Raw genomic sequence first — 25,515 nt, forward strand, 5'->3', positions numbered from 1 at the left:
TTCATAATCCAGTGCTACAAAGTCATAAAAAAGGGGAAACATCTGCCAAAGGTTGAACCCCAAGTATCACAACTTCACATCAGATAAGCATAGCGATGTACATGAGTTTCTTCATCATACCATAAAACTTGTCTCCTCTTTTAAGTATTTGATCATATACCACCTGCAGCATAACTGGAGCATAAACTCTGATAAACTGCAAAAAACAAACTAGAAATGAAATCACTGTTTTTTTAACCTGTGCCGCTTTGTTTAAGTTTAAGATATACCGTGAGTTGCGGGAAAATTTTTTTCATGTGCAATATTATTTTGTAAGCAGAGTAAGTGTCCTACAGTCGTAGTTGCTAATCACCACAAGGCTACAACAGAACAGAAGATATACAAAAGGCATTGTCCTAGTCCCACTATTTAGTATTTACACAAAATGGACTTGTGGCAATGGCCTTCCTGGACTTTCATTTAGATCTATCTGAATCCAGCCTCATCTAGCACTTCCCTCAGCATCTGACTAGTAGTCCTCGAGTTCATCAAGATCACTGAGATCATCTAGTATAGACTGGTTGAGACGCTTCCTTGATATCCTCCTGTGCCTTTTAAGCTCAAGTCGTGGTTCTGCTTGTTTGACACCCATCTCACGCACCTTGTACCTGCAAAAGTTCAGCTTACTTCATCTTGTTTCGCAAGTATTAATATCACAATTTGTACATTGACATTGACCTTCAATATATCCACCCAATCACTCGTGAATAATGAATCATATATTCTCTCACTAAATGTGGTGGTGCAGATTTCAATACCATTATACGAACAATCCTATTTGACACATCAAAATGAGTGGTCATAGTTCTAAGTGTTAGTCACAGTAATTTCCTATCAATCAACCAATATAAATCAATTGAGACTCTGTCTAGATCACTGAGATGAACGTGCAACTCATAACGAATGAGTGTTAGACTTGTATACATTCATAAACAAATTGACCTCTTTTATCTTAATCTTACCTCACATCACTTTCTCTCTTTGTTCCTATTGTCCGTAACTGGAATTCCTCTCTGATTCTGATCTCGTCAAGCAACTGCACATAGTATGGATATCTTTCCCAGTCTGCCTTGACAATGCATCCAGGTTCGCCAAGGTGTAAGCAGTCATTAAATGCACATTTCAGGGGTTCACTAGCACTAAGCACCTGTCTGATCTGAAGACATCAAAAAAATGATAGCGCATCGAGCATTATGATTACGAAGAAACAATTGAGAGAATGACAGTATGCAAATTAGACAAAACCTCTGGAAATGTTTCTGCAAGAGATTTCTTTGTAACTTTCAACAAACTCGGCTGGTTAAAGCCAGGAGTATCAGCAAGGTAGCCTCCACCAGATTGTGGAAGTAAAGAAACATGTCGTGTTGTCTGCTTTCCTCTGCCGCTTTTAGACACATTGCCAACACGCTGTTCTCCTAGCCACTTACTTCTTTCATACTGACCAATTTATGCAAAAAAAAAAGTTTTCAATATAATGATTATGTAAACTGTAATATAAATGAAGGGATATCCTCTAATGATAACACTATAAATTAATTAATCATATACATGGATAGATTGAAAAGTAAAGTTCTAGATAAAACAGTCAAATGAGAAGCCTAATCACTGTCATGTATGTTATACACGCTTAAAATCAGCTAATCAAAATTCATTCCTACACCTCATGAAATTTACAAGGTATGTGTAACAGACAAGAATCCCCATTTAATACAAACAGAAAGTTGGATCAACAACAAATATGTAATGCATAAAAAATATTTAAAAGTAGTCTTTTAAATATACATACATGCTCAAGAAACTTATTTATTTTCTCTTCATCAGAAATGTTCAGGGTGAGCCTCAAGGAATTGATAAGGCTGGACTTCCCAACACCACTTGGACCAACAACTACAGTCGTTTGCCTTTTCAGTCTGTCTTCAAGAGCAGCTAATCCAGATTTCTGATCAACACTGCAGAATAGTGGCTTATAGCCCCATCCATGTAGCCTTTCTTTCCAGGCAGATAAAGTCTGCATCCAAGAAACATGATATACTACACATTCATGCGATGATCGATTTCTAAAATAATATATGAAAAACCTATGTTGAATTCATATTACAGCCCTTATAATTATTAATCATAATAATCAACATAAAAATGTAAAACAGAAGTCAATTTACATTCAAGGGTACTCAATGTGATACTTTATAGGTTTAATCACAAATGAATGAAAGACGTACTTTGTTATAAGTCATAACATTTAACAACATGTCTTTTCATCAGAAGACTGCCACTAGAATCAATCCTTTCTAATGAGTTCACAAAAAATAGCACGAGAGCAAATTGATCCCAACTTCATAGCAAAAATTTCATTTTAATGTGTCATAAGTCAATTACCTTTCAAACTAAAAGAATAGCAGTATGACATCGAGAGGCAATTTCCACTTAGCGTCCATCATGAGACAAAAAGTTGCACTTGTTGAGTGACGCAATGCCATGAAAGGACAGAATGGACAACTAGTCACTAGAAAAAACACCAAATTACTATTCCAAGACATTATATACAGGCAGACCACTGGGTTACATTACTCTTAAGTACCATTGTACCTGTGTTTTATTTGCATATGTTGCAACAAAAGCAACCAGCCTGAACTAACATATGTCCGGCATATGTCCAATTAGCCTAGTGTCTAGGCATTTAATAGAAGGTAGGAAGCAAAGTTTGACAGACAGATGTTCACAGATATTTGCAACAAACATACAAGAAGAAGATAATCCTAAATGAGATTGAAAATTACATGTTAAAATGGTAACAGAACACCTTGGTTACTACTAAATGCTCAATGGTTGTTAAGTCACTGTTACATCCGAATCATGTTCACCGGCATTAAATAATCTTTAAAAATAGTTTGTAATTTTAGTTGTCAGAATACCTAGGTCAAACAAGAAAAAGTCTGTTGTCTTTATGATTAATTTCTATAACTAATTTCAAGTTCTGTTTCGTTCAAAATTTGACATACCACCAAAGCATCCACCACTCATAATCCTGTGAAATAGACTTAGACCTGGTATGCCTGAGATCTTCATACAACATTTCCCCCTTTCTTCCAAACCAAATCATCGATTATGAATCATGAATATATTTCTTTCTTAAAATCTCAATAACAATTTCACTGTAAAATATAATATTTACATGAACTACATATGTAAGCATGCCAAAAAATTTCAGTATCTCAATTTTCAAAAAAAATACAATATAAAAATTAAAATATGAAGAAAATAAATTTAATTGTGCTTCTAACACTAACAGTATTCGTAGAAAATATAGCCAATTCCAGATTCTCATTAAAGAAGATTAAACTGAGGATATTTTACCAATGAAAGATTAAAATTCATGCTCTAAGACCTGTAGTGAATGAATTTCTCTCTTTACCCTTTTTATGTTAATTTTTATATTTTTAATATGGTAGAAATTAAAAAAAGGCCAAGTCCAACCAAAGCTACCTGCACCAAACAAGAATGGCAGTTTTCGTATGTGGTTTCAACTTATCCATTGACCAAGGCCAAAATCGGAAAGAAAAGTTCAATACACAATCTAACTCACACCAAATATAGGCAAATTAAACAATTCTAACCCAAAACAAATGCATGAGTAGATGTTGCTCGAAAAAAATCAACTCTCCAAACAGATGAACCAAACTACAGTAAACTAGCAAATGTTTTTTAGACCACAAATATGACTACAAAACATAACATTTTCTGGAAAGCACACCCTTTACGAAAAATACAACAAGCCTCTATGTCTAATTCAAATGATCCAAAAAACTAGACAGTTCAAGAAAACAAGGTGATCGCTATCCTGACTAGTTGAACTATACCAAATGATGAAGCTTTTTGTTAAGTACTTTTACCTAGAACAAGTTAGGGTTGTACATGAAAATGTTAAACCTGGAAAGAAAAAGAATAGAGGCTTGTATTTGGATTAGTTACAAATAGTTATATAATAAACTACATGAAAGGACCTTTCCAGAACCCTTCTATCTTACATTAAAGATATATAGAAGGTGTCAAGCATGTTTTAACAAATTGTATCGCTATAGTTGGCTTCATAATAGGCCATCTTCCCACAGTCTGCAATAGAAGCATATTTCACACCTGTGCTGTTTCTACAGGGTGATTATGTAATATAGCAATAAAGAAAAGGCAAGACCCAACCTAGTTCCCCACTATGTAAATGGAAACTCTTTTTCGTTCATTTATCTCCCGTCGTCTTGGCGAAGCTCTAATCAGCAGTATCTAATGAACTAATGAAAAAGAGGGCTCCCATCTATCTCAAGCATAGTCACCTTATAAGTTCTCCATCCAATTCTCTGTAGCATCTTTATCTCTCTCCCATTTTTATATCAGTTTAGGCAGTATTTTACCCTTTAAAGTCCTTACCAACACACTCCTCTTTTTCATCAACTCTAACACAATTCAAAAACTCGGTGGAGATCCATGTCCATTTTCTTGCTGTTATTGCTCTTTTCCCACACAGATTGCCCGAATGTTAGATCAGTATATAAGGCATCCTGCCATTTGTATGTAATTTTAGTCTAAACTATCGAATTTATTCTTGTGGTTTATGGTTAGTTCAATTTTAAATACTGTGCCATTGAAAGATCATGCAATTCGATAGATTAATTCCAATTTACTTGTTCTCCGTAGCTGTAATCTTTTATTAGTAGTCCCATTTTACTTGAGGCATTTTTTAGCTTTGGAACCAATATACTGAGATTGATTTTACCTTAGGTTTCATTAACTAATAGATTCACATTGAACTAAAATAGTTCTGTTGTTAAGCACCAAGCTCAATTCAGCTTTATACACTACCATACCACATAAACCCCAATCACCAAAATAAAATACCAACCAGACTGACATGCTACTGACGAATCAACCAAAGAATGGCATCCGAAGCCACACAAGAACAAGTTCACCTTCAAAATCAATGATCGGCCGAAGAAAACGATCGAGAATGCAAGCCGGCGAGCCAAAGAAATCGAATAAGAAAGCAAGCTGGTGACCAAACCTCATCGCCAACAAGATCCGATTTGTTCATCGCCAACGTGAGCGGCAACCCGGTGGACTCCGCCTCAACCAAGAACCTGGTTAGCGTGAACGGTTCCGGCTTTGGCTGATCCATCGAGAAGAGGACCAGTAGGTGATTCACATTGGCGACCGGCGGGTCCAAGATCACAGAGCTCCTCTTAAATACGTCCTCGATCATCCCGCTCCGTTCGGCCCAGTCAATGGAACCGACGAGAACCCTGTCACCGACAAGGACCCTCCTCTTGATCTTCTTGAGCAGAGCCCTGACGACGCAGAGCAGCTCCCGCCCCACCCGGGGGTCGCCCCCGAGGAATCCACGGCTCTCGGGCTCCCCGCCGGCAGACACGACGATGACGCGCATGAAATTAGCCTGGGCGGCAGCGACGAGGCCGACGGCCTGGGAGGGGAGGAGGTGGCGGCGGCGGTCGTCGTCGGAGTCGAGGGGGGAGGTGGCGGAGGGGAGGTCCTTGACGACGTCCCTGGCCTTGAGGACGTTCTTATCGGGGGCGGGCCTACGGGGTTTCTCACGGGAGGAGAGCGCGGCAAAGGAGCCGGCGTGAAAGGGGGCGCGGGCGCGGCGTAGGACGGCGGAAACCGGCGGGAGGGGGCGAAGGCGAAGGGCGGCAAGGGAGAAGAAGGGCGGCATCGGAGATACGGAAGAGAGCGACGGAGAAGGTGGTTAGGGTCAGAGTGTGTTCGTGCGCGGAAATGGAAGGCTGAAGAGTCGGGAGAGGCAGCCGGGACGAGGACCGGGAGAAAGAACAACGGTGGGACCCACGAGGATGGGAGTTCGACAGTGCGCGTGGTGTCGAGGCGGGTGACTTCGGGTAAGTCCTTCACATTTTTCGATGGGGTTATGCTTCCCATTCGGCGCATCAGTATAATCCAATTACTTCATGGACAGCCAACACACATGTTCGGCCCATCCGACCCAATTCTACCCGTCCCGACACCCACTGATGTTAGTGTGTTAACGGATGTTATCCACATTTGATGCGGAAAAAATAAGTTCACCTCTGACCATTTTGGATTGACTTTTTGTATGCATCTCTCTATTGGGTTGACTTCAGTGGATGGTTCTATTGATGCCTCTGAAATAAGCTTTATATGCCACTTCAGCTGAAATTCCTGGAAAAGAGTTACCATCTTTCTTCATTTTAGCATCAAAGTCAACGCCAGAAAATGGTCGACAAGCTTGTAAAGCAGCAGCCATGATACAAGAAAAAGAAAAAGAAAATGCAAACTTGCATACAAACATGCAATGACATTATGATAAGATGCTAAACAGACAGATATTGAGAACACATCCATCTCCATTGGACATGCCTTATCTGGAGAATTCTGCATGCACCTCCAAAAATGCTCACCAGGGTAGGAAGTCTTCAGCTCAAAAGATCCAACTTAGGCACCCACAGCCCTGAAAAAGCAAGAATATAAGCTTACATTAAACTAATGTATTAAGCAGCACAGAAGATCTTCAATTTCTTGTACAGCTGATACAAGTGTATGAGCATGATGAGATGTGGCCATGAAACAACATGCCAAGTTTTTCCATCAAGATGAGCAGTCATCTGACAAGAAAATGTGATTAAAGAGCAATTTAAATAGGATATTTCTGATATAAAATCATGGCTGGATCCAACAATTAGAGATCCTGACCTTAGGTTCAGTGCTTTTCTGCTTCAGAGAACTCGGTTGCGATGGCTTAAATGGAGTTCCAGGAGTTCTTTGATCAGCTACTTTGTTGAAGACTTCAGTATACTTCTGGCCTGATGCTGGATCGTTCTCATCCCATCCCGCGAAAGGTGGCACAAATACATAATGGTGGTCAGGCTGCCAGCCAAAGAAACAGCATTACCTTCCTGCTCATCTCTGCATATGCTTCTCAGACTACTTCATCAGTAAAGACAACACTTACTGTTGCATTTGCTCGATCGCAGAGGTTTCTTCTGATTCTTCCTGGAGTGACTTCTGATGCTATTCTACCCTGAAACCTCTTCTGGTTGTCACCAAAAATTGCTCGATTTGCGGGGGATTTGCGCACGGGGGGTGTCGCGGTTCGGCGAAAATTACCACCATTAATCTTCAGAGGATTTGCATCCTTGGGTTTTGTGGTATCAGCAATGGACTCAGTTGTAGATGTAGCTTTAGCATGAGCTTCTGAGCTTTCATTAGGACCAATCGGATTGGTGGCATTTCTTCCACTCTTTCTCCTCCAGGCATGATCGAAGCATTGTGTGTGAGGGAAATCTTGAGCAGTTTCCCAGTTGCCGAACTGAGGCACTTGAGCTTGTTGCTGCATCCAAATAAAGCCAGAAGCTGATCAATTTCTATCCAGAAAAAGAATGAAGTTGGCACATCGATCGTGAAAAGAAATCTCAAGGATTATGCACTAAATATCTTTGTCATTATGACAGAGATAAAAAAATAGATGAAGTGGCTACTGATTTATGCCTTGGTCTACCGAAACCTTCTCCGATCAAAGGCCAAGTTTGATAGAGAATCACAAAATGCATATCGTAAAAGGCAGGATAAATGTTTTGCGCCATGAAATAGAACCAAATTCATTACACAGAAACTTTTTGAGACATATCCCTTTGGTGTCCCAAATCCACAATCACATCTAATGTAGCAAAGTGATAGCAAGATTTTATTGGATCCAAATGTCAAACTGAGATAAATAATCTTATCTGAAATCATGGAAATCAAAACATTTGTCATGATTCACAAGTATGTCAAGTTGGTGCCCTTAATCAGAATGTTCTTATTACCACCAATTCCTTCTCAACTTGAAATTGTGGTGCATGAATCAGTCCAAAGCAATCCAAGAAGAATGCTTCATCTTTTATCAGAAAGCATTGTGAATATAACAGCAGGATAAAATCATATTTGATTTTATGACACTCCACATTGGGAAATTCACCATTCCCACATTCAAATATCAAAATCCATAAAAAGGCAACACAAATAGTACAAGCAGAAGATGGTCCATATGCCTCCAAAGATGGGAAGAAGGCAGAAAAAATTCTTATGCATCTACCAAAGAGAGCAGAAACCTCAATTAGATTTCCCACTAAAAGAAACATTAGAACAAGCAGATAGAGAGCTACAAATAACCCACCAAACCTTTGATTCCCAAGAAAAGACCACCAGAAAAACCACATCAAAGCAAAAAAGAAACCAATTCCAGATTTCTCAAGAATGCCAAGCATGATGATCGAAAACATCCCAAAGGGACGAAAACGCACCGCCATTCTCTGATTTCAGGCCTCGAATGATGAAAAGGTGCTGTCTTTTCTCCTCCCGCCAAGATTCCGCGATGCCCAAGGGGACAGAAGCTTCGGCAATCTCCCCCCCCTTGGATTGGAGAACGCGAAAGAGACGAGATGGTGGAAGGGAAGAGGAGGGGGGATATAGTTAATGACGCAGGGAGGAGAGTGGAGAGGAAATAACAGTACCGTTGACGATCGGCGATTTGGCCGTGCTTTGCAAGTCGTCTTCCTCGTGTTGGAACGTGTGACATGAAAGTTCTGCATTTGAGGAGAAAGAGTCGTACTTGGAACTACAAAGATGAAATATTATAAAGCATATGACAAGCTTCATCTCGAGCCATTATGCTATCAATCATCAAGAACAAGCTTCCGTTCATCTTCCGGTAGGAAAGATCAACGTGTTTGCAAGCTACAACAAACAATTATTTATGTTCTTTGTTCTTCCACTGTCAGACTTCTGCTTTATTCTATTTAGTCAACCCTCATATCAAAATATTTAGGAAGATGATCTGTGAGTTGTACACACAAGAAAGCTGTGGGTTTCAAATCTTGATCATGGACACAAACAACCCATTCTAGACCATATTTATTGAAGACATAATTCAGAGATCTAAGAACTTCTCTTATGGGACTCATTCAAAACCAATTTAAGCTAATAAAAGAACCATGAAGAAGAATCATCCATCATTGTGGTAAGAAAACACTAAATCTCTATCCAGGTTAGATTGCTGCTCAAATTGATAAGTTGAATTGTGATGTTGAAAAGTACATATGAAACAGTTGAATATAATGTCTTATTTATGTATGTGGGAAGGGAAGATTTTTTTTTATTGTCCAGCGAGATTTTTACGTGCAGTTGAGAAAATCTATCACAAATCACGTCTTAATTTCACGATTCTTAAATGGTTGTCAGATGATGCTATCCTATTTTAATATATAATTAAGAAGGGTGTAAGAAATCATTAGTTATATATCAACACCACATTAAAGTTGATGTGCCATATGTAAATATATAATTGAGAAGAACGAAAATATATTTTTCGATCACTCAGGTCATTATATATTTACTGAACACACAACATGTTAGCTATCAAAGATGATAAAAAAACTTATTGTGATATAAAGTGACGTTATATAAAACAATATTTTTAAGTTTACTATTATTCAAAACAAATGAAATGAACACTTATGAGATTTAGATGCTTATGAGCATATATTAATTTGATTGTTAGATGAGTCTTATATCGGGGTAAAATGTATTCGGATTTTGATTAAGAAATTAATAAAATAATAAAATTTAGAAAGATAAAATATTATCCTTGCATGAGGAATTGATCAAGATTTTTTATCTTAGGATTAAATTGGAATTATCTCTCGTATGAGTACAATTGTGAAATGACTTGACTTCTTTTTCACTTAACAAAACAACAAAATACAATAATAATAAATATTATAATTAAAAAATAATTATGTTGGACTTTGAACTGAATTAATTAAGGATTTAGAATTTTATTTATAGAACCTAAAAATATCTCAATATTATCACAAAAGGATATTTGTCCAAGCGACATGTCCTTTCGTATATAACTATCAAATTTTTCATCGGGGATATAGAACATTAAAGTCTTATGTCCTCAAATTAAAGTGAGATAAGAGACATAGATACATATATTTTGCCTTCGAGAAAAATTCTTCTGAATCATGAATACTTAGTGATTCCTCCGTTCCAAATATGATAATACTCGAAATATAAGTTATATAGAGTCAATTTTACTAAGTTAAATTTATGATGAAATTTGATCATATTAAATTATAAACAATATCAATTAAAAAAATTCTCATCTAAATCATGAATAGTTAGTGACTCCTCTATTCCAAATATAATAATACTCGAAATGCAAGTCAAGTGGTCGATTAACCAAAGTATAAAATACATCAATTTATTTCAATCAAACCAACAAATTATTTGTAAATTGTTTCTATCACCATTCTACAACTCATGCGTAGCATAAAGGACAATGGTACATCATTACAAAAAGGAAATGGAATAGGACTAGATATCTACTTTGAACTGTGGTCCTAAATATGATGATGGAGAAGGGAACACCAAACCACCAGTTGATGCTCATACACTATTATGAGATGCTCATATCGCCTTCATGTTCGCCATGAACAGAAGAAGTCGTCGATACGGACAGTCTAACTACTAATTATGACTATAAATTAAATAATGTCATAATATTCTTGCAAGGAATAATTACAAGAGAAATGTTTTCCACATCCAAAGTGATTATAAGAAGTGGCTCACTTCTTGCTAACATACGGAGAAGTGCAACGGATCTGGTGTCCTAGCCGAGCCGACAAACACGGGAGACGACGAGACGAGACGTGCGCCACGGCGCGTGCCTGCTCTCGTCGCTGATGCGCCGACGCGTGACGCAACGCCTTCCGTGTCCCATGTCTCGTGGATGATTGGAGATGTGTCCAAAATATATGGAGAAGCGCGACATGCAGCCAGCGGCTCTTGTGTCCTGGCAGAGCCACCAAACACGTGATGCACGTCCCTGCTTCCTGCCCGGACGTGGGCCCCAACGCTCTCTTCCTCCCGCGGCTGATGCGCCGAGAGACAACGCGACGCCTTCCGTGTCCCGTCGCTCGTGGATCGTATTCTTCTCTTTCAAGAGGGGGAAGTGTCCAAAGTATTTGGAGAGTCGCGACAATGGGCCGAGCCATCAAACACGAGGCGCGTCCCTGCTCCGTCCCCGGACGTGGGGCCCCACGCCTCCATTCTCTCGCGGCTGATGCGTGGGTGTGACTCGACGCTTTTCGTGTCCCGTCGCTCGTGGATTATTCCCTTCTCTTCCCAGGGATCGAGGTGTCCAAAATATTTGGAATCGCGATACGGGGCCAACGGCTCTCGTGTCTCGGCCAAGCCACCGAACACGTGAGGTGCGTCCCTCCCTCGCCACGACGTCACCGCCCTCTCGCGGCTGATGCGCCGGGGCGTGACGCGACGGATCCCGTGTCCCGTCTCGCTCGGCCAAGGCATGAAGTCGCGCGTTAGTCATCGGTGTGCTATCGGCGTCGACGTCCGTAACGCAACTCATGCACGCATGACCACACGTACACCATCCGCAGTTCTTCCCCTATAAAAAGGACACAGCAGGCAGTATCAAAGCTGTGGACATGGGATCGAGACACTGTAACAGAACTTGGACAAGGAATCTTTCTGGAGAGAGATGGTACAAACATGTTGGATCCATGAACGCTTTTCCCCAGCACAGAATCTGCTGTGCAAGTCACCTGTGCCCAAAAGTGTACAAATCACCCGTCGCAAGGCATGCAAACTTATCTTCTTTGAATAATATAGACATTCTAATAGACTCTTTGCTCCAATAGTGTTAGGACACTGTGTCTTTGTGCACTCAAGACTTGGTGTAGTGGTTCAAACATCAAGGGATGAGAGTGCTCTACAACTCAGCCAATCACTCCACCAATAGGGTGCAGATGCGCAAAAGCAAGGGTGTGCATATCGATCGCAGGGATAAGGCACGATGATTTCCGACACCACTGCGGAGGACGACGTCGCGTCCGTCGCCGTGGTGACACTCTCGTAATTACAGACAATGAGCGGGGATGGTTCCGTACCTCCGGCGCGACACGTTTCGACCGCTCACTCGTCCCGACACGGTCCTCCGTCCTACCGTGCCGGACACCACATCACCACCCCGGGTTTTCACCGCAAACCAAGTCACCCCCGCCGCCATCACCCACTTTCGTATCCTTTCCTATTCATGGGCCCCACCGAGGTGGACAGGTCGCAGGACGATGACGCAATTTTACCCGCCAGTTAATTTTTGGTCCATCGGAATTAATAATGTTTTACCGGCTCCGTAACTCCAACCCCACTTGTTAAAAGGACGGCCGGGTGGGGAGACGATGCGCTCTCCATCCCATCGTCCTCATCAGCCGCTGCTCCTCCCTTCGGTTCGTCTTCTCCTTTCGTCCTCCTCTTTCTCTCGTTGCCTTGACCTTTTAGCTCGACTTCGGTATCCGATTCTTCTTCGGCTTGTTCTACCTTGGGCGAATAACTTCCCCGTGATTTGAGGGTCGAGGGTTTCGATTGTCTTCCTCTGGATTCGGAGACGAACGATTCCGGAATCCGATTGATGTTCTTTTTGCTCTTTCTTGTTCTTCGGATCGAGATTAGGGTGGTTGCAGTGGATTGTGTGCTGCTGCTGTTGGCAGATGCTCGCATGTCGGGTTGACAACGAGAGAGAGCACGCCGGTCCGCAATCATGGGAGCGGCCATGGCTGTGTGTACCAGCGTGCTCTTTCTCGTCGTCACCTGGCTCGCTCGCCCTCGTGATGGAGCGTCTTCTTTGCCCGGAAACCCTCCAGGTTTGTTTCTTTATCGCTTCGATCCCTGGCCATTCAGTTTCCCGTATGATTCGTTCTTGTCCATCGTTCGATATTTCTTGTTAGTTGCATTCGATTTGTGAAATCATGGTGATCGGAGTTCGATATAGGCCAAGTTGAGAACTTTCTTTCTTTACTTCTTTAGTCTTTTTTATCCTCAAAATTTGGACTTTAGGATCATTACTCTCTATGTAACGCACACGTTTTCTATCCCGAAGCCAGTAGTTAACTTCTCCAATGGTTTGGAGCTTCAATCTCTCTAGTTTAAGTGAATGCGCAATCTAGCTAAATAAAAGCATGATTTACTGGTCTAATGCTCAACTATTGTTGTTTATGTTTCTTTCAAATCAATATATGATCAGGAACGATCCAGCTCTACGTGTTTCCCTTTCAGTAATCCCTGCCATGAATTGCGATGAATTTGATTATAAGGTGACATAGCTTGAGGGAGTACCTAAGATACATGAACTATTCAGCAAAACATTTCAAATTTTATGTGCCTTAACATATAGGATAATTCACATCTAATCCCAACTTTTCATTTACTACACTTTATACTATTTACACTAGTTATGCATTAGTGACACTGCAGTTGCTCATACAGTCTTCTCCAGTTCACGTTGTTTCATTATGGCTGTTTATGCTGTCGTCCAATTTTGGACTTGATATCTAGTATCAGTAATGTTTTTTTGCGTAGATTAATTGGTAATGAAGTTTTTCCTGCCTATTGTATCTTTGGAATTCAAATTCCACATGTTTCTTTTGGTTCTAGATTTGGCAGGTATCTTCCCTATTGGACAGGACAGCTATAAACTATTTACACTTGATTTCCTGTTAAATGAATACACTAGAAGGCAGTTTTCTGCCCTCAGCTTGTCTTGTTTATACATCACAGGAATAAAAGTGTCGTTTGTATTCTGTGTGAGATACATGCACCTAAAAGCTTTCAATTTATTAGACTATTTTCAATTTGCATTTTTCTCATATAATCTATAATTATTTTTTACCTGTTTCATTTTTTACCATCCATATAATGACAGCTTCTTCTCTACAAAGTTGACTTTTCATCTACTGTCGGGTACTGTTGTTAGTCTGGTTCTGTTAGTTTCCTTTTTTAAGGGCAAAATTATTTTATCTTTCAACAAGTGTGGATCGGGTTGCTTGTCATAAGAACTATGTTCACAAAAAGCTTTGTGGGTATTGTGGAGTCTAATGACATTACTTATATATCTAATTGTCTAAACATTCTTTTATGGTATGTATCCAGTACATCTGGTTTTTTTGTTTCTAAGAACTTTTGTCATTTGATTTAGGCAGTGTAGGAATAAAAATTTGGTCTCTAGATAAATATTATTGGTTGTTATCTAAATCTATGATATTTTTACTGAATTAAACAAGCATGTTTGTCTGAGTCAAAATGTAAATTCTGTATACAGAAATTATATTAAATTGACATAAACATGCAATCATTAAAAAAAATTACTGAGAAGGATTTATAAGTGAGTTTTAAGAGGTTCTGTGAAACTAGCATAGCATCAGGAGAAAATATTACATAATTTTGGATGAAATAATTAACATTGTAGACAAATATGGATGGCTTGTGAAGCAAAATTTGTGAATGACAATGACACTACAGAAACAAATTCAAGAGTGATGTAGGCATAGCATCACTTTGAGTACATCTTGTTACATTTTGCAAGAATGCAAGTGATAAGTGTTTATATTATTAGAAACCTGAATGATCTTTTAAAGGGTAGAATTTGACAATCTATACTACTTATCACATATGATGAAGGAATTGTATAGCATATATGTGTTTTCAAGAATATCTGACTACTCAACATGGACTGGTTTTCACATATTTAACTAATAAAGCAAAGTTGAGGAAAGAAATTGTTCAACTTATTGATGCAAGTTGAACAACAATCTCAAGATTTATGAAGTCTATTATAGTTTTATATCTTTGTAGATGCTGGAACTAAATATTTGAAAGATAAGCAAGTTGGATAAGTTATATGTTAATTTGTTGTGTGATAGTAAATATTATATTAAGTTGGAATTTTATGGCTATGGTTCTGTTTATAGGAATTACCTTCTTATTTGGAGAGATAATCAACTACATGTGAGTACAAAAAGCCATGTTTCCACATGGTTGAAGATATACGCTATTGCATAGATAACTGAAATTTGGTAGATATGCATAGTTGGAATCTGTAACAATGATTGACCAGCATGTTTGAAAGAATAATATTCATGTAATAACTTCAAAAACAAAGATGAATTTTACTAAAGAGTTACATGTTACAGAACAAAAAGGTATCTCTGAGAAGTACTATCATCCGTCATTATTGAGTCTTCAAATTTATTAAATGCAACAGGAGACAAGAAAATTTCAAAGTTATGCAACTTTGCAATGTTATGCAACAGAGTTTGAGAACACTTTTTTGTAATTTAGCTTGATTGTTATGGTAGTGTCTAAAGATTGATATACAATATCTAACTAAATGATCAAAAGGCTAGAAATAGTCATCACTTTAATAGACAATCTAACTTCTAGTTCTAGAAGTGAATAATCTTTGATGAAACATCCTGTGTATATAACATTGTTTAAGATCAATTTCCTTTGAAGTTTGAACTGTAATACCAATAATTGTCAAAACCACATAGCAGGAGGATGATATCATATTTGTTAATGGTAAAAGTTATAATATCTGGTAACAGGTTTTGTTTACAGGACAGGATTGAGGAAGTGCTGATTTTTATTTCATTATTGTTGCATTGCAAACCAAGAAATCAAGCAGTTGTTAATGCTCAAACAAAATCACTAACTCCAAATATGACATGCAAATGTGAAATAAGATTGAATGACATAGAGATGGCCTTTGTAGGATTGATAGTGGATTTGGTCATGGAGATTTTAGATTGGGCATTTACGAGGTTATCTAAGGTGGATGGCTATATAATGAATACTCATATGCATTTAAATGAAAGACTTAAGAGATGCAACTTTTACATGATAATTTTGAATTTCACCCCTTAGCTTTTATTTCTTTAAAACAGAAGGGGAGAGAGAGAGAGACTTGCAAGATACATGAGGATTAGCAGGAGCATGTTTCATTCTTAACTATAAAACAAATTTTGATTTAGGAAATAATACAAAATGTTAGAATTTTAATACATTTTTTTATAAAAAGCATACACTTCTCTCAAACCTAACTTTTGATATAAATGTAACGAGAGGCAGATACCCATAACATGATTCTGTTCCCCATTCTCTGTGTTCCTCTCCTTGTTTTATTGTTGTCCTCATCCTCAACTGAGAATTTCTGTCCTATTTATTTTCCCATGCTTTTTATTCCTACAAAGTGGTGATTTTTTATGGATATATGGTGTTAAACCTATAAATGAAGTAAATTAAAACCTTTTTTTCTTCTGACGAACTAGGACCATGTGAAGTAAATCAAAACATTAATAAAATTAGTTGTTTTGAAGTGTAATGGTGTTCACCTCGTGTGTGGGGTAGATCTAACCCTCCAATAGAGCACTTCAGTTCAGTGACTGTTGACAGATTTCCTTGACTTTTATTCTAGACTGTGTTTATATAGAATTGCTTTATTTGGTTGTCAATGGATTGATCTTATATAATAGTGAACAAGAAGCAAGTTCTAGCAGGAGGATTATTGTTTACCTCCTTTTGGCGAAAACAGTCCAAATTTCCCAACAATGCTGATGGAATTGCACTAACCCAGTTGTCTAGGTTTGATTTTGCATTATCAGTCAAGAATGAGCACATAACTGGAGAGGTAGAGGTACTGGATGCTAAAGATCCTAAGTAATCTTCATGCTTTGAGAAATGGTAATTTTAAGCACTTCTCTTAATTTAGAAAAGGGTGATGTTAAAGTAGTTATTTTGTCTAATAAAACTATAAAAGAGAGGTTGACTTAGGACAATCCTAAAGAGTGATAAGGATTAAGGATTTAGAAGAGAGTTGATTAACAGAGAAAAAAGAAGGGATAGATGGGGGAGAATTAGACAAAACATGTTCAATTCATAGAAATCTTAATTCAAACAATGAAAGAATAAGTAGTGCAAATCTAAAGACATTGGTTTTGAGGAGGAAGAATGACATCGGTGCCTCTCTTTGTGACTAGCTTGACTTCATTGTGAGGTTGTCCACTGGTCTCTGATGTTGGTTAGCTCTAACAAAGGTTCTTAGTAGTTTGGGGTTTACGTAGTAGCATAATTTGGGAAGAGAGGAAAGGAAGATAGAAAACAGATAACTTATTGGACTAATTTCAATTCCTCCGAAATGAGACGAGTGAAAGTGTGAACTCTTCATCCTTAAGAGATACTTTTTGAGGTAGAATGAGTCGTAGTTAATTTTTATTATCTTTATTATTATTTTTCCTTTCTTTTTTTTTTCCTTCCTCTATTCCCAAAAAATATAAATACTTCACTTTGCTCGGAATATTGGTATGAGACCATATTAATTATAGGTCATGCTTACTTGTTAGTATTCTACTGTCTCATAACCAGGATTCAAAATGTCGGTTTGCCACTGATTATGACCTCATCTTATGCTGGTAGGATACCGGTACCGAGTTGCACCAGTTCATAGTTTGATTTAGTACCCAAATCGTTTCTCCTATTTTTTTGTGTTTCAAGCAAAATACAAAATTAGGATATCTGAAAATGCTAGAATTAGTGCATGCACATAACTTTAATAATGAATCACAAGAATGTAGAACCATATGGACTTGTAGATCCCGTCAGTGATTTAAAAAGCGTTAGGTGTCAAAAGGCGCCTAGGTCTAAAAACGCTCGAGGCGCTAAAATATAAAAATATATAATATAATTAATAAATATAATTATTTAAAATTTTAAATAAAAATATGCTATTAAATTAAGAAAATCTAAGATACAAAATCACAATGTCACATTAACAAAAAGTTTCAAATAAATAAAAATTAACAGTATTAAAATCAAAATAATATATTATTAATCTATTAATAGTATTAAAAATTAATCATTTTAAATAAACTTAATAATATTAACAATATACAGTATACGTATACTATTAAAAGGAAGTGTAAAGGGGTGCTGAGCCTGCTAATTGAGAAAAGAGGAAGCGGCGAGCGGCGGGAGCGGCGAGCGGCGGGAGCGGCGAGCAGCGGGAGGAGCGAGGCGCGAGCGGCGACAGCGGGAGCGAGAGCAGCGGGAGGTGTGAGCGGCGACAGCAGAAGCATTTGCAAGCGGTGACAGCGGCGAGCAATGGGATCGGGATCGGCAGCGGTGAGGGTTAGGGTTCGGTTGTCACTTATATCAGTTTTAGTTGGTTCAATTGAACCAACTAACCATCATAGACCGAACCAGACCTAAAATCCTGGTTCGGTCGCCTTGGTTAACCCAGGCGCTCGCCCGAAGCGCCCAGCGCCTGGGCTCGGGCGAGCGCCCAGGCGACGCCTGTTTTAAGCGCGTCGCCTAGGAGATTAGCGAGACGCTCGGGCCTCACCTCGCCTTGCCCGAGTGCCTAGGCGAGCGCCCGAGCGCCTTTTTAAATCACTGGATCCCATGTCAATTTAGGTTTGATCCTTATGGATCTAAATTTAGGTTAGATATACACAAATCTAGATTAGATCCGTTGGGTAGGTTTAGGTTAGATTTGTGCTAATTTGACTTAAACCTTGTGAATCTTAGTTGGATCCCTATGAATTCATGCTTGATTTAACCAGAAGTTCAATTGTAAAAATACTATATTACTGTCTATACTAAAGTGTAGTGCTAGGTTGCAAACCCCTACCAACTGGCATCATTGGTACACTAATCAAACCGAGCTAGGGTGAAATCACATGTCTGCACTCCGTTACACTTAAAAACTTAGACTTGGGGTTAAGTTGTATATCGGTGGTGTCAAAAAATAGATAGATAGAGAGAGAGAGAGAGAGAGAGAAAAGAAGGTTGAGTGTGCTAGGAGATAATTTGTTTACTGAAGATTACATAAATAAATTAGAAAAGTGGATCACCTAGTTTTCTAGGAAAATAGTTTTTATTTTTCATTGAAAAATGTTCTTTAGAAAAAAAATTTCTCTTGAAATTTTATTGTGAAATATTATTAAAAATAGAAAATATTGTTGGGATATGGATTATCTTGAACAAGAAATTTGCTTAAGAGTGGATAGGTTGAAAGAACAAATGTAAAAACAAGAAAAGAACAAAGAGGATAACACTAAAAGTCAGTTCACTTGTTTTGAATTTATCCCATTATTTGTTCCCCTGTTTTGCTCACTATTCTCAATAATGAAATTACACGTGTATGCAAATGATATATGATCATATTCCCTTTTTTTATAAAAATTAATATATCCTAACAAGAGTACTAAAGACTCTAAAATGATCTGATAGGATTTGATAAGAATATATTGGGTCAATGAACTGTTCTGGTGCATTTCCACAAAATATTGGTTCCATCTTGGTGAAAAGCCACTTCTGATAGACATTTGTGACCATTCTGACCTTAATTTTAATGATGCTTTGAGCATGACAAAACAGTAGCTTTAAACTTGTGTTAAAATTCCTGGAGGTCTTAGCAAGTTAACCAAAGATTCTTAATTATGCTATGATTTGATGATTTTTGGAGACATGCTTCCATAGGTCATAGTTCTATTATAGAAGATATTGATCTTGCTTCACATTTACTTTTATTTGTCATGAAAGGATTTTTCTTGTGTCTAGCTAAACTGCAATCTTTTAGAAGCCTGATCAAAAGCTTTTTGTCCATGCTAGCTAGTACAATTTTTCATTGGCTAATTCTCCATTTGTAGAAAATTCAAATGAGCACTTTTTGTTTCACCATATTTATGATTTGATATTTATTTCACCATCCACCAGCAGTAAAATTTATTTCATCAATTCTTCTTATGAGCCCTTTTGTTTTGTTTGTTTGTTTCTTTACTGAAACTACTTGTCTACAAGTATGTACCATAGCTTGTTGGCTGATATTCTTCTTAACTTAGCTGTAATCAGTTTATTCATCATAGTTTTATGATCTAAAGCTGGTTTCAGTCACATATAACAGTTGCAAATGCTGGTTTTCTATTCACCCGTATAAGTTGCTGATGAAGGCAGCAGAAAGTAACTTGTTGCTACCAAACTGTAGGCCCTACCTTTACCAACAACCCATACTAGTTTAAAGTCATTGTTGCTTCTGCCAGTTTACACTCTACAATATTATTTGACCTGAAATAATTTTTTTACTTTATCAAGTATAACAGCAAGAAGCCCTGATGTCCCAATTATTTCAAATCAGCTTCACTGCTCTATCGAGTAAAAACGGCTTTAGTGGGTTGAGTCTAGTGTTTAGATTTAGGATTTGGCTGCAGTCTACCTGCCTGATCTCTGGTAATGATTGAGTTTTGGTGCTCGAAAAGAGGCAAATTATTTCAACATTATTTTAGCTAATGATTGAGTTTTGGTTCAAGGACTACTAGCTAAAATTATTTTAGCATACATTTAAACATTTACCGACGGCATAATAAAGCATGGCATGGATGAATTTGGCAAAATGACAATATCTTTTATGCAACTGACTATGAAAGAGAGTTGAAGGGCTACTTCTCCTGCCATATCTCAGTTTCCTACTTTGTTTTTCCTATTTAACATATTATCCAGTGCCTCTTTGTTATGATTTCGGTGGAACTTAATGCTGAAATGGCAGTTACACAATCTTGGGATGGAAGTGTTCTCCAGGAAAACAACAAGAATAGATTCACAAACCCAGCGTTGTCAAAACATGTAAATTTCATATCTGAAGCTTGGTATGATGATATGCAGATTCCAAGAATTTTTGGAAAACCGTCTTGGGGGTTGTCACTCAACTGAGCTCTTTCAACATCTAAAGATGGCAGAAGCAGAAAACTGTGCTCAAAGCTGCCTGCTTGCCTTTTCACTATCAAGTTAAAATCTCCTGGACTCCGTAACACTCAGGGTTAGTACAAAGATTGGTCAGAGCCTTCCGAAAGAACCATGTCGGAAGCCCAAGGTATAAATGGCAATGCGAACCTTATATTAACATTTATTTAAATGGCAGATTTTTTATTATTTTTTGTAGCAAATACCATATGAGTTGGTGAGGTGATCAACTACTCGGCTTGCATATTTACCTTCAGAGCTTGCTCGTTTGCAAATAATTCGTTGAATATAATTTTTTTTTTCTGGAAAAATAAGTGTCTTGCACTGAAATTTTGTAGCCACATTGTAGAAACCATAGAGAGGAACAATAAATATATGGCAAGGCAAGGTTCCATGCTTTGCATGGAAAGTGATCTCTTAGGAAACCTTCGGAGCACCTGAGATCCATAACGAATGGATCGAAACCTTTGAATTGATTTGTAAGTGTTGAATGGTAGTCGTTTTTTGTGAGAGGGAGAAAAAAGAAAAAAAATCCTGCCTGACACTTTTACGTGCAAATAATACTATGCTTTCATGGGCCTAACACTGTACACAAATTTACTTCTGCAGCTCAAAGAGAGATCCCAAATGGCAGCGAAGACAAAGATGCATATGCCCGAAGACCAACCACTTAGTGCTACAGATCCATCAGTCTTCCCAGCCGTGGCAGTCTCCAACTCCCAAGTGTTAAAGTTGGTGGAGAGGGATGAACCGTGGAGCCCCTACCAATTTGTTTTATGTGTCACAATCTGGTGTCGCAGGATACCATGAGGGAGGAGGGAGGATATTCCAAGCAAGCCATTCAAAGACACTGATGATATATGTGGTTATTATGTTCATCTACTTATAATCGAAAAGTTCGGACCACATCGAAATCTGAAAAATACTATAGCATCGAATCTCCATTTGGCCCATGCTCTAATGGCACATTAATTAGAAGATGTTAACCATCTTCTTCTTGATTCACTTCATTGTCAAGATTTCACCATATCGAGATGATATAAACGTAGTATCGAAGGAGAATTATCAAAATACTCTATGGTACATCACAAGAATATTTTTTGGTTTCTAGACAGGAAGGAGAAGCAGTAGAAAATAAAGCGTACAGGGAAGATATATTATATATAAATGCTGACTTGAATTCTATTACTTACACAGTCATAAAAACACTTTAAAGCAGCCCCATTAAATTTGCATTTTATGATGCCTTGTCTAGCAGCATAGAAGAGTGCTGGAGAATTTTCCCATATGCCACAGTTTCTCATGTTTCATTGAGTAATTTGAGGAAGTGAGAACTGAAGCTAAAGCCCTCTAACTTTCTTAATGAAGTATATTTTCTCATTAACACTGCTATTAAAGCAGCTTAATTCCACTTTACTAACATCCTCTATTAACTCACCTCCCCTAATTACACCACTTAGTAACAATAGACATCCTTCTTGTAGGTTTCAGTTGATATAGCATGCAGTCCTGTACATGGTGACATCTCTCTCTCTCTCTTCCCCATGGACTTTGGGTGCTTCAAGGTCGACATGGGCGACGGATTGTTGGAAGCATGCCATCCCAATGGGCACCAAGATTTCAATTACCGGCTGGATGATCCATTTCACAGCATCGCCAATGGCTTCCCTTGTGGCTTCGATGGCTTCTGTCCTCAAGATCTCTCTCCACCATTGGATGACACAGAGAACATGGTGCCCATTGAAGACATCCAAAGCCTGGGGTTGCCTTGCTACATCGCAGAGAGCACGAATGGCGATCATGTGGAGCCAGAAGATGTTAGCATGGTTTCGATGACTCCCCCTCTCGAGACTCCCATCGACTTCAGCTACCCCGATGAGCTGTCCAGTGTGGTCAACAACAAGCCGCCCCAGATGGAGGTCGAGAAGAACAACAAGTCCATGCCTGCGAGAAGAAGTGGGGGTAAAGGGCAGAAGAAGACCAGCGTGGTGAAAGGCCAATGGACTGCTGAAGAAGACAGGCAAGTCTTTTCCTTTCTCTTCCGTATCAGCTATTGATTGCTGATTCATGAATGCATGCTGCAGATTGCTGATAAGTCTGGTGGAGCAGCATGGATTGAGGAAGTGGTCTCACATAGCTCAGATGCTGCATGGAAGAATAGGAAAGCAATGCAGAGAAAGATGGCACAACCATCTGAGGCCAAACATCAAGGTTTTACATACACTCTCATTTGCATCATTAGATCAAATATCTTGCTATGATCTCTTTTCTTCTCCATTGGATATCCATCCATCTACTTGTTGACACACCTACTCCTAAACATCATTCGAGGGCTGCTAAATATGAAGATAAGATGATGCCCTGTTCATATGTGTTTTAACTACATCTAAAACAAGGTTTACTTTGTTGGTACGTAATCGTGGGATTAAGATTCTATAGAATTCGAGTTTGTTCACGAATGCCATCATTATGTTTCGAAGAAGCACAATAATTTACTGCTGTATGGAAGACAGTTCTATTAGATTCAGTAGCATATATGGATTCCAATATGAGATCTATAACTCGTGCAACAATGCACTAACCAATCCGGATATCACAACAGAGATGTATTTCTTATTCTTTTAAGTCTGTTCATGAATATTAATAGGATTTTACTCGATCTAAAGTATCAATTAATGGGCTCTCTTCTTCATAGTGCATCCTTGAAATCTAAAAATAATAGCTTTAAATATCAACCTAAACTCTTAAGTTGTTTACATGCATTCATATACGTCAACATATACGACAATATGCTGTGTTCATTGTATTCATCCAGAAAGATACATGGAGTGACGAGGAAGACAAGATTCTGATTCAAGCTCACACCGAAGTCGGCAACAAATGGGCTGAGATCGCCAAGAGGCTCCCTGGGAGAACGGAGAACTCCATCAAGAACCACTGGAACGCAACCAAGCGAAGGCAGTTCGCCCGGCGGCGGTGCCGCAACAGGAAGAACCCCAAGTCCGGCATGCTCCTGCAGAACTACATCAAAAGCTTGGCCCTGAGCTCCGCACCGTCCACGAGGAGGCGCAAGGCCAGCAGCGGAAACTCGAAGGCGGCGACGGCGGCCGCGGTGGAGGAGTTGAGCGCTGCCGCAGATGCCTCCCCGAACAGCGACGATAACTTGGTCCCTGCATGCGACTTCAGCGACGTCATGGCCAGCCTGCTGTTCGACGAGGAGGAGGAGGAGGAGAAGGCCGTCCCGTGTGAGAGTTATGACTTCGGTTATTTCTTGGACCAGCTCGGTTGCGGTGCAGACATTGACAAGAGCTTGCAGACGGAGGTGGAGGTGGAGGTGGCGATGGAGTGGGAAGACATGGCAGCCATGCCGCTGTGCTGCGAGGACATGAAACCGGAGATGGACCTGCTCGAGATGCTCTCTCAAAGTAGCATGCAGTAGCAGCGAGTCCTGAAGTGCAAATCGGTGGGGAAGATTTATCCTTTGATACACAATAATTAACACGTTAAAGAGAGCATGAATGATTCTTGCAATAAGGAGTAGCTTTATGCACAGGCACGCACTTGTTATGCAAGAGAGCCAATAAAGAAGAAAGACAACAAATAAAGATGGGTTTCTGTTCGCCATCCTTCGCACACTGCATGCCTCCTTGTTGTTGACTTAGGTTAATTACACATTAGTTTAGTTATCTTTAATATTTCGATCTTTATTTTTTTTAAAAAAAAAATTATATTAATATCTTTATAATTATAAAAATAAAATTTATAGATCCATTTATTCTAACATCATTGGTTTTACTAATAAAAAATAAAAATAAATGATAAAAAATAATTTTAATATTCCAACTAATGATGACGGATGACCGACATAGTTAGGAGCCATGATGGTTGTTATGGATGATGATAGCGATGATGAGATATGAGGGTCGCTCGGCAACTACGTCAGCAATGACATAGATGCAGAGTTGTCCTCACACTCTACTCATCCACAATAGTCACTCGTGACCTTAATATTGTCATCATTCATTATTATCGACTGAAATATTAAAATTATTATTTTATCTTTTTATTTTTTATATTTTTCACTAATAGAATTGATGACGTCAAGGTAAATAAACTTAGATGTTTCAAATATAAGAATATCAATTTAACTTTTTAATATATAGAAACAAATACGAAAAGGTAAATAACTACAATCTATAATTACACCACTACTTACTCATCTAATGTTAATTCTCTCTCTCTCTCTCTCTCTCTCTCTCCTATCGTTCACTTAAAATACAGCCAATATAGAGATGAACATTAATCAATGATAGCTAAATAATCCATTCTCGATATTATTCTTTACCTAGATCGAAGAGTCACCAAACACACAATAATACAGCCAGTTGTGTCCTTGAGAGGCTCTCAGATTGGATTCGAGTCCCAATCATACATCGAACAATCGCTTAGCTATTTTACTCTTGCCTTTGGTTTATCACACAGAGTCTCATTTTGCGTAACAGAGAGTAGGGATTGTCCATGTAAGTTGTTTATGGGACGGTGGGTAGGATGAGGTAGATTTATCCCTCCATTAGGATCTCTCTCATGACTTGGTTGCGTAGAGGTGAGTCGTGGACTATTTACTAGTAGGAAGAGTGAATATATTAAGATCTTTTTAATGGTTAGGAATTGTGTTTTATTTAGACTTATTGACTTAGTTGTCTTCGTCCATCTATTGTTCCTCTCTTCCCGTTTCTAATCTTTTCCTCCATGGTCTTCTTCTGTCTTTCCATCCCTCTTCCTTATTTCTGAACATATCGCCGATCT

General features: G+C 38.6%; 3 protein-coding genes and 1 long non-coding RNA gene across 5 annotated transcripts; 2 read left to right on the plus strand and 2 right to left on the minus strand.

Annotated features, from left to right (window-relative positions):
* Positions 1–275: 275 nt before the first annotated feature.
* On the minus strand, positions 276–5,934 carry LOC135614446 (small ribosomal subunit biogenesis GTPase RsgA 1, mitochondrial-like). Its single transcript, XM_065111833.1, has 5 exons — positions 5,090–5,934; positions 1,826–2,047; positions 1,285–1,476; positions 1,002–1,195; positions 276–647 (listed from the first exon to the last, which is right to left on the minus strand). Exons 1-5 carry the CDS (start codon positions 5,753–5,755, stop codon positions 509–511), a joined length of 1,413 nt encoding a protein of 470 aa, XP_064967905.1. The 5' UTR covers positions 5,756–5,934; the 3' UTR covers positions 276–508.
* A 254-nt stretch (positions 5,935–6,188) lies between these two features.
* On the minus strand, positions 6,189–8,800 carry LOC135614447 (RPM1-interacting protein 4-like). Of its 2 annotated transcripts, none has more exons than XM_065111835.1 (4): positions 8,568–8,800; positions 7,028–7,405; positions 6,769–6,942; positions 6,189–6,526 (listed from the first exon to the last, which is right to left on the minus strand). In XM_065111835.1, exons 1-4 carry the CDS (start codon positions 8,643–8,645, stop codon positions 6,497–6,499), a joined length of 660 nt encoding a protein of 219 aa, XP_064967907.1. In that variant the 5' UTR covers positions 8,646–8,800; the 3' UTR covers positions 6,189–6,496. The 2 variants fall into 2 exon arrangements, with proteins under 2 accessions (XP_064967907.1, XP_064967908.1); XM_065111836.1 differs by lacking the exon at positions 8,568–8,800 and adding an exon at positions 8,358–8,560 and having other exon boundaries at positions 6,195–6,526.
* A 3,537-nt stretch (positions 8,801–12,337) lies between these two features.
* LOC135614448 (uncharacterized) lies at positions 12,338–21,946 on the plus strand. The gene is made up of 3 exons (XR_010487546.1): positions 12,338–12,782; positions 20,632–20,839; positions 21,319–21,946. It is a non-coding gene; the product is annotated as an uncharacterized LOC135614448 (long non-coding RNA).
* A 736-nt stretch (positions 21,947–22,682) lies between these two features.
* LOC135613711 (transcription factor MYB98-like) lies at positions 22,683–24,283 on the plus strand (the record flags this gene model as incomplete). The annotated part of the gene is made up of 3 exons (XM_065110749.1): positions 22,683–22,729; positions 22,794–22,920; positions 23,525–24,283. Coding segments are annotated over 3 exons (798 nt in total), but the record flags the coding sequence as incomplete, so codon positions are not given.
* Between the last annotated feature and the right edge of the window lie 1,232 nt (positions 24,284–25,515).

The sequence above is a fragment of the Musa acuminata genome, chromosome BXJ2-6, assembly GCF_036884655.1.
Source record: "Musa acuminata AAA Group cultivar baxijiao chromosome BXJ2-6, Cavendish_Baxijiao_AAA, whole genome shotgun sequence".
In the NCBI taxonomy this organism is placed as follows: domain Eukaryota; kingdom Viridiplantae; phylum Streptophyta; class Magnoliopsida; order Zingiberales; family Musaceae; genus Musa; species Musa acuminata.